We start from the raw sequence: 17,011 nt of genomic DNA on the forward strand, positions 1-17,011 counted from the left end.
GGTTTTGTGTTCTTATCAACCACACAACCACTCGAAAATTTCGGCATTCTTTAATGAAGCCTACTAAGTTGGTTCAAAGTATCGTTGGATTATCATTAATTGTCCAAATTGATCAATGACATGAACAATCAGTGACACCGCATATCCAGGATGTTTATGTGTGCTTATTACAACAGTGAGTACAAGGTTGTTGTTGATGGATGGAGTAATAATACGTATATCACATGAATTATTAATTATGTATTACACGTTATATAAATTATTAATTATGAATTTTATATGTTGGGTAGTTATTAGATTTTATGCGTTAACAAAAGAGTTGAGAAACTATCCTAACATCTTTAATTATGTATTTCATATTTTGTTTGTTCCTTGTTCTCTATTTTTCAAACAACTTTTTATAACTAACGTTCCTCAATATTTCATACATATGATCCAAGATTGATTCATCCATGTGATGAAGATAAGGAGTGCGGTTATAACCGATGCGATGAGATGAAGATGTGAGAAAGTGAATGGATTAAAAATTATTTTATGTTTAATTTTGGGCCTAACCATAAGTCTGTGTGAGGTAGGTATTAGTAAAATAAGGAGTGTTGTTATCATCGGATTGGTACATCGGTTTCACGATCTCGAAATGAAAAACTAGATCGGTTTCGATTGGTTCGGATCGGTTTCAAACCGAACCAAACAAGGTCGAATATTTTTTCGGTTTGGTTCGGTTTCTTTAGTTTTGTCCGAACCACTTACACCCCTACAAAAGAGTTGAGAAACTATCCTAATATCCTTTGTTATAGAAAAGTAGTTATTGGTGAGTTATAAAAAAGGCTGTAATCCGTGATTGATGAAATAATGACATTTTAAGTCTTTCTCAATTTCTATGACCAATTCCTACTCGAATTTGAATAATAATTATATGTATTCATTTCCTAATTTCAATCATATAAATAGAGTTGCAACCAAAAAACCAGAGCCGTTGTCACAGTGAACAGTGTTTTTAGGGTAAAAACCTTAATTTCTGGTAAAAAAATAGTTCAAAAGTAACTTTACACGTTCTAATGTAACTTAAGTCCTTTTTTTTTAGCAAGACTTAGGTCCCTTGTGAACAGCGGCGAAGCTCGCAGAAAATTTACGCAGGGGCCAACTATAAAGAAGAATTTTTTTTAACAAGCCAAAATGAATTATATTACGAACACGAGAGTGATTTAAATCGCACAAGGCGTGCAAAAAAGAGAACCACCCAAAGTATGTTACAAAGTCACCGGTGCCTAATCAGGGGAGCACTGCTAAAACAATAACAATGAAGAAATATTTTTTTTTTTTTTAAAAATAAACATATTAAATTGGGTTGCACGTAATGATGCCATTTAGAATGACGCTCATCACACTTCAACTATCATTGGGAGGACAGCACTAGATGCATGGCAACAATGGCAATAGGTTCATAAACGGCATTCACCATCGGTTGTGCAATACGGGCAGAATAGAGTGCAAGGTAACAACTCAGTTTGGGAGAAACCGATCGAGACGTGGTTGAAGTGTAATGTGCACACCGCGTTCTATGACCGTAGCCGTATTACATCTTTTGCGTGTTGTGTTAGAGACTACCTTGAGCATTTTATTCAGGCTCAAATGAAATGGCAGCGGGCAAAAAATTAAGGACTAAAATTAACAAATCTTAGGAACTTATCATATAAATCGCTATTTAGAAACGTTGGCCAAAATGCGTTTCAAGAACCCAATTTCATCCATAATTGTCTGTTTAATAATAGATTAATAATGTATTTTCAAATGTAAATTGACGCAGTACGGAAGCGTAGGGTTAGCAAGCGCTAAACCTAGATAGAAAAGAACAAGTTTGCAAGCGACAAACTTGTGAAAATAGGGTTGCAAGCGACAAACCTATCAAAATAAGGGTTCCGGAATCCACCAGAAATTGAGAGAAAATCTCGAATAATTTTATTGAATCAAAAAGTGTGCCTCTTTGGCTACATAAGTTCTGCTTATATAGTGAAAGAAATAACAAACCCGTGGGCCAAAATAAAATAAAACAAAATAATAATAGAAAATTCTAGAAAATTACTAAGATTTGGCTAAATAATAAATACTACTAAATTACTAATAAAACCCTCCTGCATCAGTCTCCTCCACCTATAAAGAACTCGACCTCGAGTTCTCATTTTGATAAAGAGCTCCCATGCTTGTTGACTCCTTCAATGAACAAGAGACCACCCGGGTCCCATTGTTGGAATTGTAAAGTAGAAGTTATGGATACCAACTGTGATTCTAATTCCTTAGTCTTGAGCTCCCAGTGAGCAGACATGATCTTGCGAACGAAAAAGTTCCTTTCTTGCTCTTCACAAACATTAGGAACAAAACAATGAAGATTTGCAAAGAAGTTGACAAATAATGATGCCCTATGATGTGCGCAGGAAGCATTAAGCATGCTAGTTGGGGTTAGATTGAATTCCAAATTTGTGGCAGCCTTCACAAATGGAGTCTTTGTACCATGAGTAATCCTTAGTATATCCAGAGCCTTGGTCAATGATTTAACAGCTTCCACCGTGTCTCCAAGATACCATTCAAGTTTTCCACAAGCATAATATTGCAAGCCAAGCAAAGGGTGAACAGCTGGATACACTCTTTGATAGATTGGTATGGTCAATTTGCAATATGCTAAAGCTTCTCTCCAATATTCTAGCTTTACTGATTTCAATACCTCAGTCCCTTTGTGTACATGTTGTAAAGCACGTACTGCTACTCTTCCTTCAAAAACCAACATTGAATCGGGCAAGCTGCTGTGATTGATAATGGAAACAACATGATATAATGCTGTTCCCAAAGGTCTCAACTCACTGTCACAAATGGTATGCGCATTACATGCAAACTTGGAAAAAAATTCTGCAATCTCTTTAATATTGATTTCAGGCCATTGTAGTATTACATGTAAAATATTAGCCATTTGTGAATATAACACCAAATGCTCCTCTGTGATTTCAGATATGTGAGCTACTAAGGTCTCCACTAACTTGTAGTTGTCCCTAGCAGTGCTTGGAATGATATCAGTATAACAAAGTATCATGTAAGATCGAAAATTTGAATTATCGGAGAAAATGTCAGCTAGACGCATTGCATTGAGTTGTACTAATCCCATTGGGTGACTTCTGTCATCGAGTTCAGGAAGCAGATTTGAACTGGAAAGCAAACTTAGCATTCTAAGGAAATGATCTATTTCAGAGTTAGAAGGTTCAAAACAAGCAGGAATACTTTCTTTTTTACAATCATCAAGACTGTTTTCCCATGCAACTGTCTTTGTCTTCCCGGTTCCTGTTGGTCCCCATATAAGTTTGACATTAGCATGATAACAATTCATCATACTAACACAGCTTGAAATTGCTTCTTGCTGTGATTCATTCAGATTCTGAGAACGAATTACGTCTTTAACAAAGGAAGATTGCTCGATAAAACCCCAATCATCTTCCTTAAATTTCTCCCCTTTCATTCTCGCGATATTGACTCCTAATCCCATTGTTGAATTGTGATTCGGAGCTGAAAATGGAGCTTGCATTTTAGTAATAGCTTGAATACATCGCGATGCTCCAACAACATGCCTTCTAACCAAGTGACCGCGAACAACAGCTTGCAACTTCACTACATTCTTACTCTTTAGAAGTGCTCTCCGAATCAAATATCCTCTAATTGAAGCCTGGGTGATTATCGCACCAGATTCCGGAGGATTGACATCCACCGTACTCTCATTTTCGGTTATCACTGGAAGTAGTGGACCAAAGATTTCTTCTGTCATGATTTCAGCATCTAGTGGTGGATCTAACAATATTGTAGGCTCAATAAACAGGTTTGTTTCATCAACTGAACCACCATTAACTATTGAAGCAGCATAAGTATGCTTACAAACTTTTGCACAACTACTATTTGAGAGTGTAGGATTCTTAAAGCATTTTCGAATCTTCTCATTAATTGTTTCAAAAGTTTCCAGTTTTCCATTTATCTCCAACAATGCAATATGGTCATGCAGATACCTATACATGATACTCTCAGATGTACCAGGGTCCCCAATTTCATGCAAGCTGCATATTTCTGGCCATAAGCTTCTCTGCTCCATAAATAAAGAAAACATTCTCTCCAACACATTGTCAGAACTACTCACTGGAACAGAAGCAATAGTCTGAGAATGACGCATCGTTGAAATCATAGCTTTTAAATACTTTCTGATAGCCACTGGTACAAGATCTTCAATGCATAATGAAAAATCAGTAGTGGTGATCTCCTTCACGATATAGGATTTCCCCGTCGTCGTCGAGAACCATGGATCTGGAGGTTTTGGTGCTGGCGCCGGAACACACAATTCTGCAATATCACTGCTAGAAATTACTGATGGCTTTGGCTTTGTAGGTAGACTCCGTGACTGAAAACCAACAGATGCAGCTGAACTTTCAGCAACAGCTTGAAGTTGTTGGTCTTCCTTGGTATATCGAACTTCTTTTAATGTAAAATTTTGTTTGAATGTCTGATAGAGACCATCATTCAATTGACCCTCGAACTTTTGTTCAACACCGTTATCGTGTATAATCCAGGGATCCTGATTGCTAAAAAGTGAGTTTGAAGAATCCTGCACATGTCCAAACCCAACAGGTTTAGAAATTGAAGACAAAATTGCATCATTCTTCTGATGGTTTTCATTCTTCGATTGAGGATTTGTTCCAGGACTTCCCAAAACAGGCGAGTGTGCAACCTGATTGTACTCCACTGGCCTGGATTTATTAGCATATGAACCCGAAATCACAATCTCCGGCATAGTAACTACTCGACACTGAACAGGATGAGTGCCTTCTTTTGCATCATTTAAATTTTGAACATTCAACTTCTCCTCAATACTAACAACAGGTTCGGTGACTGAATGTTCTTCAACCGGTTTTATCCAACTCACTCTAGGTTCGGCGACTGAATGTACTACTAACCCCTCAAGACGTGCCTGATTAACATGAAGTGCAATTTCAAGTACAATTTCTGTACTCAATGTTTCTGATACTGACTCCACCTTTACTAATTCATCTACATAAACTGGCACAGAAATTGAATGCTTTTTGGTGGAGAGAGATGAGCCTCCTAGAACTTTGTTTTCAACATCGCCCTGCAATTGACTGCAACCAGCAGCCGATTCTGTAATTTTAGCCATAGCTTCGGCAGCTACCTTCATGTGATGCTCATTAGAGATTGTGTCAGATGTTCTACAACCCACTTCTTGAACTCTATCTCCATCTTTTGATTCAATTGTCGCAGCCATTACCAAGCTTTCTTCACAAGAACTTGCATTAGTCGAAACCGATGTCGAAAACGCTTCGGTCGTCTGAGCAACGTCGATCTCCTCTTTCAACGTCGTAAGAATTCTTAGAATATATGTTATCAAAACAGAATGTCGAGCAATATCTTTAACCATCTTACGCGAACACGAGTTACCTGCCATTCTGAAAGCATGTCTCAAAAGGCCGGTCAAGGAGTAATCTTTGTTGTAACAAAACGGACAACGATATACTGAATCGTAGATTTCAAATTGGTAGTAATCATCCTTCAACTTTGTGTAATATTTACGCTCATAGTATTCCAAATCAGATTCATTGGCATATTTTGATTTTCGGTACGTAACAATAGTAGGGATGTTATTACAAACCCTAATAACCGGAATTGGTTCTCCTCCTCTGTTCGGATTGTTTCTGTTGTTGTTGTTGGCGTTGTTGTTGTAAACCTTAGCTGTCCACGCCACCATCTGGTCTAACAAAGCTTTCATGGTCGTGGTAAGAGTCGCGGTTATGCCGGCAAACTCTTCCCTCGTCATCAATTCATCTCCCATGGCTGATCCGTTAGGAAAAGAACAGGAGAAACCTGCTCTGATACCAACTGACGCAGTACGGAAGCGTAGGGTTAGCAAGCGCTAAACCTAGATAGAAAAGAACAAGTTTGCAAGCGACAAACTTGTGAAAATAGGGTTGCAAGCGACAAACCTATCAAAATAAGGGTTCCGGAATCCACCAGAAATTGAGAGAAAATCTCGAATAATTTTATTGAATCAAAAAGTGTGCCTCTTTGGCTACATAAGTTCTGCTTATATAGTGAAAGAAATAACAAACCCGTGGGCCAAAATAAAATAAAACAAAATAATAATAGAAAATTCTAGAAAATTACTAAGATTTGGCTAAATAATAAATACTACTAAATTACTAATAAAACCCTCCTGCATCATAAATAAATAAGTTATAAGTTATTTGCAAGAAACTCATTGTCCATTTAATTTGTCTATGACTATTGTCTTGATAATTTTTATTGTTGAAAAAATGTTTCTCTATTGTTGTTATTGAGACCAGAAGCATCAAACCAATACAAATAAATCTATCAATCATGTATATAGTAATTTTTTACTTTATTATTTATGTTAGTTTTTGCAACTGAACTTGTTTGGGGTAGCTCAATGTTTATTATTTGAGGTAGCCGGATATAAATATATACCGACCAATTCAAGAATTTTTTTTTTTTTTTTTTGGGGTAGCCAAGGCTACCCCTCCCATATGAAGGGCTACGCCCCTGCTTGTGAACAAGGAAATTATTATCTTTAGATTACGCATGCTTCAATTATTAAAGTTAACTGATCTTTTCCTTTGCCTTTTAAAAAAGTTGTAAAGAAAGGTAGTGCAGATCTTTTTCTTTTCTTTTTCCAATCCAATCCAAAGTTGGGCAGTGCAGATATTAAGAGTTTAAATTATTCTCCTTCGGGTTTGGTAAGTATATTTCTCTTCTTTTTTAAACAATATTCATCGATCATAATAAGCTTTAAAATAATGAAACAAATTGTTTTGATATACTTATGGATGTGGTGGAGTACTACTACTAGCATTTGTGTTAAAGCAACAAATGATAGTTTGAAGCCAGGTGATACATTAAAGTACAAATCTAAGCTATGTTCTCAACAAGGCAAGTTTTGTCTTTTATTCGTCAATTATCAGCAACAAATGATAGGTTACTTGAATATAAGAACTGTTAATAACACAGGAGTGTGGATTTATAATGGAAATCAACCCGTAGACGTAAACTCAGCAGTTTTATCACTAGACTACACTGGAGTGCTCAAAATAGAATCTCATAATAGGAAATTACCAATTATCATTTATTCTTCACCTCAACCCTCCAACAACACTGTCGCCACTATGTTAGACACCGGTAACTTTGTGCTTCAACAAATTCACACAAATGGGACAAAGAGTGTATTATGGCAGAGTTTTGATTATCCCGATGACACTTTGATTCCAACGATGAAATTGGGAGTTAATCGAAAAACAAGACATAATTGGTCATTGCGTTCATGGTTGACTGATTCCCTACCAAATTCAGGTGAATTTAGTCTTGAATGGGAACCAAGACAAGGGGAATTGAACATCAAGCGACGCGGCAAAGTGTATTGGAAAAGCGGAAAACTTAGAAGCAATGGATTATTCGAGAACATTCCAGCGAATGTTCAACATATGTATCAATACATTATTGTCTCTAACAAGACTGAAGGGTCTTTCACTTTCACAGTTAAAGATGGAAAGTTTATGCGATTGTTCCTAACTGAGAAGGGGAGATTAGTAGGTGGTGATGGACACAATAATGTTGATATTGTAAATACAGATATGTGTTATGGATATAATAGTGATGGAGGGTGCCAAAAATGGGAGGATATACCAACTTGTAGGGAAACTGGTGAGGTTTTTCAGAAAAAGGCGGGAGCACCAAAGAAATTGGACAATGCAACAACATCAGAATGGGATGTGACTTATAGTTACAGTGATTGCAAGATGAGATGTTGGAGAAATTGTAGTTGCAATGGATTCCAAGAATTTTATCCTAATGGGACTGGATGTATATTCTATTCATGGAATTCGACACAAGATGTTGATTTGGATAATCAGGATACCTTTTACGCCTTGGTAAAACCAACTAAATCAGCTGTGAATTCCCATGGTATGTAACTTATATTATCATTTTAAGTGATTATTTACCGCTTATTCCACTGTAGACATTGTCTCTTCCTTCAGCCATTAGATAATCAGTGTCAATCTAAGGACAATTTAAGTGCAGTTTTGCCTAGTTATGCCTAGTTATAGGTTTTCTTTCAAGTGAAGAGGTATTGGTGATGATCCCCTCTTTTTTGTAACAATTTTCATTGGTTGAATATATTTTGCATATTAACCAATTAGTCTATTTAAAGATATTACAACGTTACATCTTTAAAGAAATTGATATGATATAGCTCATTAAGTAACCGTACAAATCATATAAGGTTTCCAAAAAGGTCACACTAGGAACTAAAAAAATGCCTATGACAAGTAATAAACCAGACTTATGATTGAATTTTTTGAACTGATCATGCTTACGTCTTACAAAGCCTAACCCATCCTAACTTATTTACGCTCCTTCCTATGGATCATAGGATATGGCTATTCAAAATAAATAATTAAACTACCCAATGTCCTTAAGTGACAAACTTGCCAACCCACTTGGGTTGGTCTAGTGGTATTGGCTTGGGACTTGGGAGTGTGCTCCTCCTCAAAGTCTCAAGCTAATTTAGCTTCTTCAAAAAAAAAAAAAAAGTGACAAACTTGCCTTGTACCTTTTTTTAACAACCAATATTATTAATAGAAATCAAACTCTCAAGATGAAAGTTGGTCTGAAAAAACACATTACAACACCCCGCACCTCATTCACTAAAAAAGGACGGGCATAACAGGAAAAAACTTTTCAAGTTCGATCCCCTCTGGTATCAATTTGAGTGAGCTAATTTAGCTTCTTCAAAAAAAAAAAAAAAAAGGACAAACTTGCCTTGTACCTTTTTTTAACAGCCAATATTATTAATAGAAATCAAACTCTCAAGATGAAAGTTGGTCTGAAAAAACACATTACAACACCCCGCACCGCATTCGCTAAAAAAGGACGGGCATAACAGGAAAAAACTGCACCAAAAAACACAGCACCAAGCTAAAAACAGCCCCTGCTTTCTAGCCAACAAACCGCTCCCCCAAACACAGCTGCACATCTAAAAACTTGTCTTGTACCTTAATTGGCAAAAAATGCAATTTGATTAAGAAAAGGTTGAAAAAAAAATGTTCTTTGTTTCACAAGACCTAAAAAACACATAAAATAGAAAGGTGTCAGAGATATATTTCTATTGATCGATGTTAGAAACAATAACAAAAATGACTTAGCTAAAATGAAACATCAACAAGCTTTTGTTATAAGATTCTGGATTTTCCTAGAGATATATCGCAACCGATGATATTGAAATTGGATTAGTCAAGTGAAGTTATAAGTGTTTGAACGTTAGAGGGTATAGTTTTCTCAGGTGACTAAACTCGTGATGGAAAATATAATCATGAAGATTCCAAAAGTCATATTTATAAATGAGGATTTTGAATTTGAAGGATAGGATTAGGGTTTTATATCAAGATAAGACCAAAAATAAAAAATTATAGATGAATATGCTTATATCACAATTCAAATTGATTGTCTACCGTCAATGCAGGTGTAAATAAGTGGATATGGATAACTTCTGCAATCGTAGCTGCTTTACTCATATTATGCCCAATCATTTTATGCCTAGCCAAAAAGAAACAAAAATATGCACTACAAGGTATATGGATACTTGAAAAATAGTCTAGTCCAAATGTACTAAATCCAATCCCTTTACGGCTTTACTTTCTATCTTTGTCTTTTTTTTTTTTTTTTATGTAGATAAGAAAAGTAAAAGAAAGGATTTGGCGGATTCCATTGAATCCTATAATATCAAAGATCTTGAAGATGACTTCAAGGGACATGATATAAAATTTTTTAGCTATGCATCAATTTTGGAAGCAACTATGGACTTTTCACCTGAAAACAAGTTAGGACAGGGAGGCTATGGACCTGTTTATAAGGTGACTTTAAAGTTCAACTGCATTAATTATACATCAATGATTAAGTTTGTTTAAAAGCTTGTTGTAACCATCTTCATGTTGCAAACAAATGTTTATAATGTGGAAAAATTGTTTTCGATGGTTGGTGATTATTGTTTTGGACAAAACTTATATGCTTTTTTCTGGTATGTTCTTAGGTATTTATTCTTTTTGTATGGATTTTAATTCTAATTTCCATGATTTCTTCAAATTCATAATTTTGGCATCGTTTGTTGTTACACCTAGAAAACATGCATTAACTGTTAAGAAAAGTATTAAAATAATCTAAAGAAATGCACCTGAATTTAGTCCTTTTGTTTTACGACTTCAGGGAATCTTGGCAACCGGGCAAGAAGTTGCTGTGAAAAGGCTTTCAAAAACATCTGGACAAGGAATTGTGGAATTCAAAAATGAATTAGTACTTATATGTGAACTTCAGCACAGAAATCTGGTAGAACTACTTGGTTGTTGCATTCATGAAGAAGAAAGGATTCTAATTTATGAATATATGCCAAACAAAAGCTTGGATTTCTACCTATTTGGTGAGAATATATTGAAGTCTATATTTGTATGTGGTGTTATTCTAACTTTAAAACAAACAAGTAATTATCATGTTTTATTTACTTATTAGTTAGCCATGGAAAAGTAAATAACATTAGGGTTTGCTATCTTTGATTAATATACATTTTAACATTAATTATTATGTTTTCATTGAGAAGATTGTACGAAAAAGAAGCTGCTAGATTGGAAGAAACGTTTTAACATAATAGAAGGAATTGCTCAAGGATTGCTCTATCTTCATAAGTACTCAAGACTCAAAATCATTCATAGAGACTTGAAGGCAAGCAACATACTTCTTGATGAGAATATGAACCCAAAAGTTTCTGATTTTGGCATGGCAAGAATGTTCACACAACAGGAATCCGTAGTAAATACCAACAGGATAGTTGGGACATAGTGAGTTTTCTAGACTTTTATGGTTTCAAATGTTTTATTGATGATTTTGTGAAAACTTTATTTATTTTTCGAGTTATGAATTTTGTGTGTAGTGGATACATGTCTCCAGAATATGCGATGGAAGGAGTTTGTTCTACAAAGTCTGACGTCTATAGCTTCGGAGTGTTGATTCTTGAAATCGTTTCTGGGAGAAAAAACAATAGCTTCTATGATCTTGATCGCCCACTAAATCTAATAGGACATGTATGTCAGTTACTTTCATCGAGTTTTTTTAATAAATATTACTCGTTGTTCCTAATTAGATTAAATTATTAATAGGCATGGGAGTTATGGAATGATGGTGAGTATCTAAAGCTAATGGATCCAACATTAAACGACACATTTGTTCCTGATGAAGTGCAAAGGTGCATTCATGTTGGTCTCTTATGTGTAGAGCATTATGCAATTGATCGACCTACAATGTCTGATGTTATATCTGTGTTAACAAACAAATATGAACTCACAAACTTGCCAAAAAGACCGACATTTTATGTTCGAAGAGAAATATTTGAGGGGGAAACATCTTCCAAAGGGCAAGACACGGACACATATTCTACGACAGCAATTTCTACTTCATGTGAAGAAGGGAAAATATAAATAATAAACATCGCTTGTATATGGTTTTGGTTTATAAAACATACTCATTTTGTGTAAAAAAATAAAATCTCACAATGGTCCTTAATATGTATACTTTCAGAGTTCTCGTTAAGTCTATATCAGATTTTTCATAATCCTTGTAAAAGAAAATTTCTTAGTCCGTCACCAATCACTTTTAAATTCTTAGTCTGTCACCATCACACACTCATCTTTTGCTCCCACTAACTAGTCTCTTCCTCCGTTTCTCGGTAGCCTATTCATTCGCAGGTTCTGGTGTTCATATCATTTAGTGATATGCTCTCATATTAATAGATAGGACCAAAGCATTTTTTTTCCTAAGATTATATATTACGGTTCTTTTCCTTCGACAATTTCGATGCTGGGGTATAATAAAGAATCAAGACAACAGTAATTAATTGTAACTTAAGTTGCAACTAAAATGAAAACAGTAGAAAGATGATTGATTAGTAATTGGGGGTGATGGTTGGTGGTGGTTCATGTGCATCAAATATTTGCCATATGATATACATTAACCTTCCTTCCAATCATGTTTTTTCACAGTTACAGAATACATTTATAATTTTAACAACTAATTACTTAAACCAATTAATTGGTTTTCAAAAGTATATTTATGATAGCAACGATAACAACGACAGGTACGACAAGAATGGCAATGAGAACGACAACATGTACAAGTACAACCCAAGAGAGAGAACGATGTTTTATAAACAGCAAGAACGATGAAGACAATGATAGCGAGAATGCACGTCAACAAGAGCAATGATGGGTGACAAGAGAGAAGAGAGAGACGAAAGGTTTCTAATGGGAGAATAGGGCATGGTTTCTCATTGGCTGTGTTTTGAGAGAGAATACGTTCAAGGTTTCATGACCTAAAAACACTTTGGGAAATGCTAGTTCTCGCGAGGGAAATGCTTCCCGAAATTTTCCAAGATAATTGCCTGTGTTGTTCTCTTCTTTGTTTATCTTTCTATACTCTGTTTTGTATTCAAACTTAAGATTTTCAAAAAAAGAAAACACAATTTAACTTCTCCTTGTGTTTTTCTCACCTTCAGATAGATTATGAATTGAAAAAGTTTATACCAATTTAATTTGATTGCTAGAAAAAAAAATACTCACCAAGACATAAGAAGGGTGGTTTCAGTTTCAAATCTTACAATGCATTGCACATCTTTGAACAACAAGATAAGTAATTATTTGGCTCTCATCAGATCTCATGTCCCACCCAATTCAATCAGACCAGCGTAATCTTTATTTTCCACAAGAGTACCTTTCTTCAACACTTCTTTTTAAAAGAAAAGAAAAATAGATCAGTGTACTTTAGCACAATCATTGAAGGATAAGTAATGGAAAGTTGATAACATCACTGTTGTCTGTTTATTCTATTGACATATTTTAGAACTTAATCTACCTAGAAAGAGCGAGAAGACAAGGACAAGAAAATAAAATAATCCTACCTACCAGACGAAGGGTTCAAAACCCACTCATAATAGAACTTGGGACTTGACTTTTCCCAAACGAGACCAGAACTGTTGCAATAAATTATGAAAATTTGGACCCTTATGAGAAAAGATATACATAAACTCTGAAGGTCCTAGAATGCCAAGCTTCATATTAATCTAACAAGTAATTATTAACATTTGTGATTAAAAAAAATGGGAAATTATACATGTCGCGACAAAAGTCATCCCGAGATTATCACGACATTGCAAATGTGTATGGGTTGTGGGTCCTCTTTAATATTGATCTGCTCAGATATTTACTTAATTGATAAATCCAAGGGCCGTAAATATTTTGGAATGATTTCGCTGGATAATTCCTCGGGATGAATAGCATCCTCAAAAAAAATATCTCTCTCAACTGATAGGATAAAAAATTTAAGCACAAATCAATTGCATGATCATTTTCAACAAAAAGGATATTTAATTTTCACGTATACCTTTGTTGCAGATGTGTTTGATAGCTAAGGAGATTATGAAGGAATTATGAGTGATGACTAAGGATATTGTATAATGATGATTCGTATATCACAAGAATTATTAATTATGCATTTATATGTTATATGAATTATGAGTTCTAAGGAGACTTATTCCTCCCGAATTGAAATTATTATTTGTATCTATTTCAACTCCATTTCAACCATGAATTATATTTCTCCCATATGCGAACATTTAGAAAAGATGATCAACGTATAGATGAATCATACTTTAAAATCATGAAGGAACTTACAAGAATACACACCATATTGCAAAGAATGGCACTGCTTCCAAAACTTCAATCACTGCATCGAAATCATCTATCACTATAGAGGCAAAGAAAATTGACGTTGACAATCTTATGATGCATCTTTGCGTTGAGACGGTGCAAGAATAGAACCATCATCCTGATTCTGGTTTCGATTCCCCCAAAATTATGATTGAGGAATCAATAATCCGTTCTCTTCCAACTTCTCGTGCCCACCGCCATTTCCAGACATCAGTTCTTCTCACATGTCTCTTGGTTTTGTGTTGTTATCAACCCGACAACCACTCGGAAATTTCGGCATTCTTTAATGAAGCCTACTAAGTTGGTTCAAAGTATCATTGGATTATCATTAATTGTCCAAATTGATCAATGACACGAACAATCAGTGACACCGTATATATGGGATACAACGCCATATGACTAGTGTGGATGTTTAGATGTTTGCTTATTACAACCTTGAGGACTATGTTGTTGTTGATGGATGGAGTAATAATACTAATATCTCATGAATTATTAACTATGAATTTATATGTTATATAAATTATTAATTATGAATTTTATATGTTGGGTAGTCATTAGATTTTATGCTGTTGTGAAAGTGACTCAAAATTGGAGTTTGGAGGCCAAAAATTGATGTTTGCTGAAAGTACAAATCGGGGCCCGAATGGCAAAAATTGGGGCCCGATTTTGGCTGTCTTTGGGAGCAGTTTGGTACTGGAAAAATCGGCGCCCGAATGGTAAAAATCGGGGCCCGATTTTGCGTGCTGTTATTTTTCAGAAACGTATTTTTTGGGCCAGATTTGGTACAATTTTATGGGAGTTTCTTTTACTATAAATATAGGCATTGTATCAGTGTAAACCTTGAGATAGAGGGGGCCGAAAAAAGGGTCTAGAAAGGCAACAACAAAACTAGGGTTTGTGTAGAGTGTGTCTCTTTGGAACAAACACTAGGTTTTGAGGGTTGATTCACCTTGGGAAACACTATTAGGATTGAGTCTCTTGGTTACGGGAAGAGGCTGGGTTTTTGGTAGAATTAGGCGGGAGACTTATTCTTGTAACCCATTGAAATCTCTTTGTAACGTTACTCATCATATAGTGGAACGGAGGGCTGCTCTCTCCCCCAGACTAGGTCAATTTGGACCGAACTGGGTCAACAAATTCTTTGTGTTCTCTCTTTCCTTTTCTCTCGCTGTTGTTTTCTACTTTTGGCTTGTGATTATAACGGTTTCATACACTTTGATTTTGGTTGCTTAATTATCCCTTGGTCTACACATCAAGTTGTTATTGGTGTGAGTTTTTCATCGAATTCGCAACAATTGGCGCCCACCTTGGGGCAAAGGTCAAAGGATAATCTAGTACCATGGGTTCAAAGTGGGGTATTGAGAAGTTTACCGAAGATAACGATTTTGGGTTATGGAAGGTAAAGATGGAAGCGATGGTAATACAGCAAAAGTGTGAAAAACCTTTGAAGGGTGAAGGTTCGTTACCGGTCACCATGTCACGAGCGGAGAAGACCGAGATGGTGGACAAGGCCAGGAGTGCCATTGTCTTGTGCCTCGGGGATAAAGTTTTGATAGAAGTAGCAAAGGAACCAACCGCGGCATCAATGTGGGCAAAGTTGGAATCTTTGTATATGACAAAGTCTTTGACTCATCGGCAATTCCTAAAGCAACAACTCTACTCATTCAAGATGGTGGAGTCAAAGCCCATCATGGAGCAACTTACGGAGTTCAACAAAATCCTTGATGACTTGGAGAATATTGAGGTCCAACTTGAGGATGAAGATAAAGCTATACTCTTGTTGTGTGCTCTATCGAAATCTTATGAATTGTTCAAAGATACCATGCTCTATGGCAAAGAAGGCACTATTACCTTGGAAGAAGTTCAAGCGGCTTTGAGAACCAAGGAGTTGACCAAGTCCAAGGACTTGAGAATTAATGAAAACGGTGAAGGCCTAAGTGTCTCAAGAGGGAATGGTGGAGGTAGAGGTAACCGGAGAAAGAGTAGTAAGAAGTCAAAGTTTGAATGCTTTAACTGTCACAAGATGGGTCACTTCATGAAGGATTGTCTGGAGATTAATGGTAACTCTGCACAAATTGTCTCTGAGGGTTATGAGGATGCAGGTGCTCTGATGGTGTGGTGTTGTTTGGAGGATGAAAGTGATGTTGGTCACCTTGGGATTGATGCCTAGAGGAGTGGTGTTCGTCTGGAGAGACGTTAAACACTCAACATCAGCCTGGAGAGGCGGTGGTAAGAATACTCATGATCAGTCTGGAGAGGCGGAGGCAACAATACTCATGATCTACCTGTTGAGGTGGAGTTTCAAGGTTGAACACATAGTGGGATGTACGCATTTGCTAGTTGGGATAGAGTAGGCTCAGCTTGAGGTGGAGTTGAACACACCGATAATGGTACGACTATGGAGGACCTTGGGTGCTATGCTCTATGGTAAGCAAGGGATTTCTTCATAAGGTTGAAGAATGTATAGCACGGCTTGCGGGATTACCCTAAAAAAAAGGCCAAGGGTGATTGGATGCAAGGAGACCTTCAAGGAAGCGGGAGATGTCCTGTGTTGAAGATGTCATGGTGAATGCTTGTGGAACTACCTAAAACTCCTAGTGTAGTTGGACTGCAAGGACTCTTCGAGAAGACGGAAGACGTTCCGATGGCTGAAGAGGTTGAGGTAAAGGCTTGTGGAACTACCTAAAATTCCTAGCGTAGTTGGACTGCAAGTACCTTCGAGAAGGCGGAAGACATTCCGATGGCTGAAGGGATTAGGGCGTAAACTTGTAGAGCTACTTGGTGTAGTGGGAAGCAAGGGAAAGAGCAGCAAGGTGTTGATGTTAAATGGGCATCATCACTAATTTGGAGTCAAGGTGGAGATTGTTGTGAAAGTGACTCAAAATTAGAGTTTGGAGGCCAAAAATTGATGTTTGCTGAAAGTACAAATCGGGGCCCGAATGGCAAAAATCGGGGCCCGATTTTGGCTGTCTTTGGGAGCAGTTTGGTACTGGAAAAATCGGCGCCCGAATGGTAAAAATCTCGGGGCCCGATTTTGCGTGCTGTTATTTTTCATAAACGTATTTTTTGGGCCAGATTTGGTACAATTTTATGGGAGTTTCTTTTACTATAAATATAGGCATTGTATCAGTGTAAACCTTGAGATAGAGGGGGCT

At 36.3% G+C, this 17,011-nt stretch overlaps 2 protein-coding genes and 1 long non-coding RNA gene across 4 annotated transcripts; 1 reads left to right on the forward strand and 2 right to left on the reverse strand.

Moving 5' to 3' along the window:
• Positions 1 to 1,936: 1,936 nt before the first annotated feature.
• On the reverse strand, positions 1,937 to 6,252 carry LOC146898987 (uncharacterized). Its single transcript, XM_085733156.1, has one exon. The coding sequence runs from the start codon at positions 5,867 to 5,869 to the stop codon at positions 2,177 to 2,179; it is 3,693 nt and encodes a 1,230-aa protein (XP_085589282.1). The 5' UTR covers positions 5,870 to 6,252; the 3' UTR covers positions 1,937 to 2,176.
• Positions 6,253 to 6,697: 445 nt separating this feature from the next.
• LOC146898988 (G-type lectin S-receptor-like serine/threonine-protein kinase At1g11330) lies at positions 6,698 to 11,723 on the forward strand. 2 transcript variants are annotated; one of them, XM_085733160.1, is made up of 8 exons: positions 6,698 to 6,791; positions 7,402 to 8,013; positions 9,572 to 9,679; positions 9,781 to 9,962; positions 10,312 to 10,522; positions 10,700 to 10,937; positions 11,030 to 11,180; positions 11,256 to 11,723. In XM_085733160.1, exons 2-8 carry the CDS (start codon positions 7,533 to 7,535, stop codon positions 11,571 to 11,573), a joined length of 1,689 nt encoding a protein of 562 aa, XP_085589286.1. In that variant the 5' UTR covers positions 6,698 to 6,791; positions 7,402 to 7,532; the 3' UTR covers positions 11,574 to 11,723. The 2 variants fall into 2 exon arrangements, with proteins under 2 accessions (XP_085589286.1, XP_085589285.1); XM_085733159.1 differs by lacking the exon at positions 6,698 to 6,791 and having other exon boundaries at positions 6,798 to 8,013.
• LOC146898989 (uncharacterized) lies at positions 8,023 to 13,044 on the reverse strand. Its single transcript, XR_015021648.1, has 3 exons — positions 12,711 to 13,044; positions 10,280 to 10,363; positions 8,023 to 9,104 (listed from the first exon to the last, which is right to left on the reverse strand). It is a non-coding gene; the product is annotated as an uncharacterized LOC146898989 (long non-coding RNA).
• Between the last annotated feature and the right edge of the window lie 3,967 nt (positions 13,045 to 17,011).

This window comes from Medicago sativa, chromosome 8 (genome assembly GCF_051527215.1).
Source record: "Medicago sativa cultivar Bolivia chromosome 8, Bolivia_mono, whole genome shotgun sequence".
Lineage (NCBI taxonomy): Eukaryota > Viridiplantae > Streptophyta > Magnoliopsida > Fabales > Fabaceae > Medicago > Medicago sativa.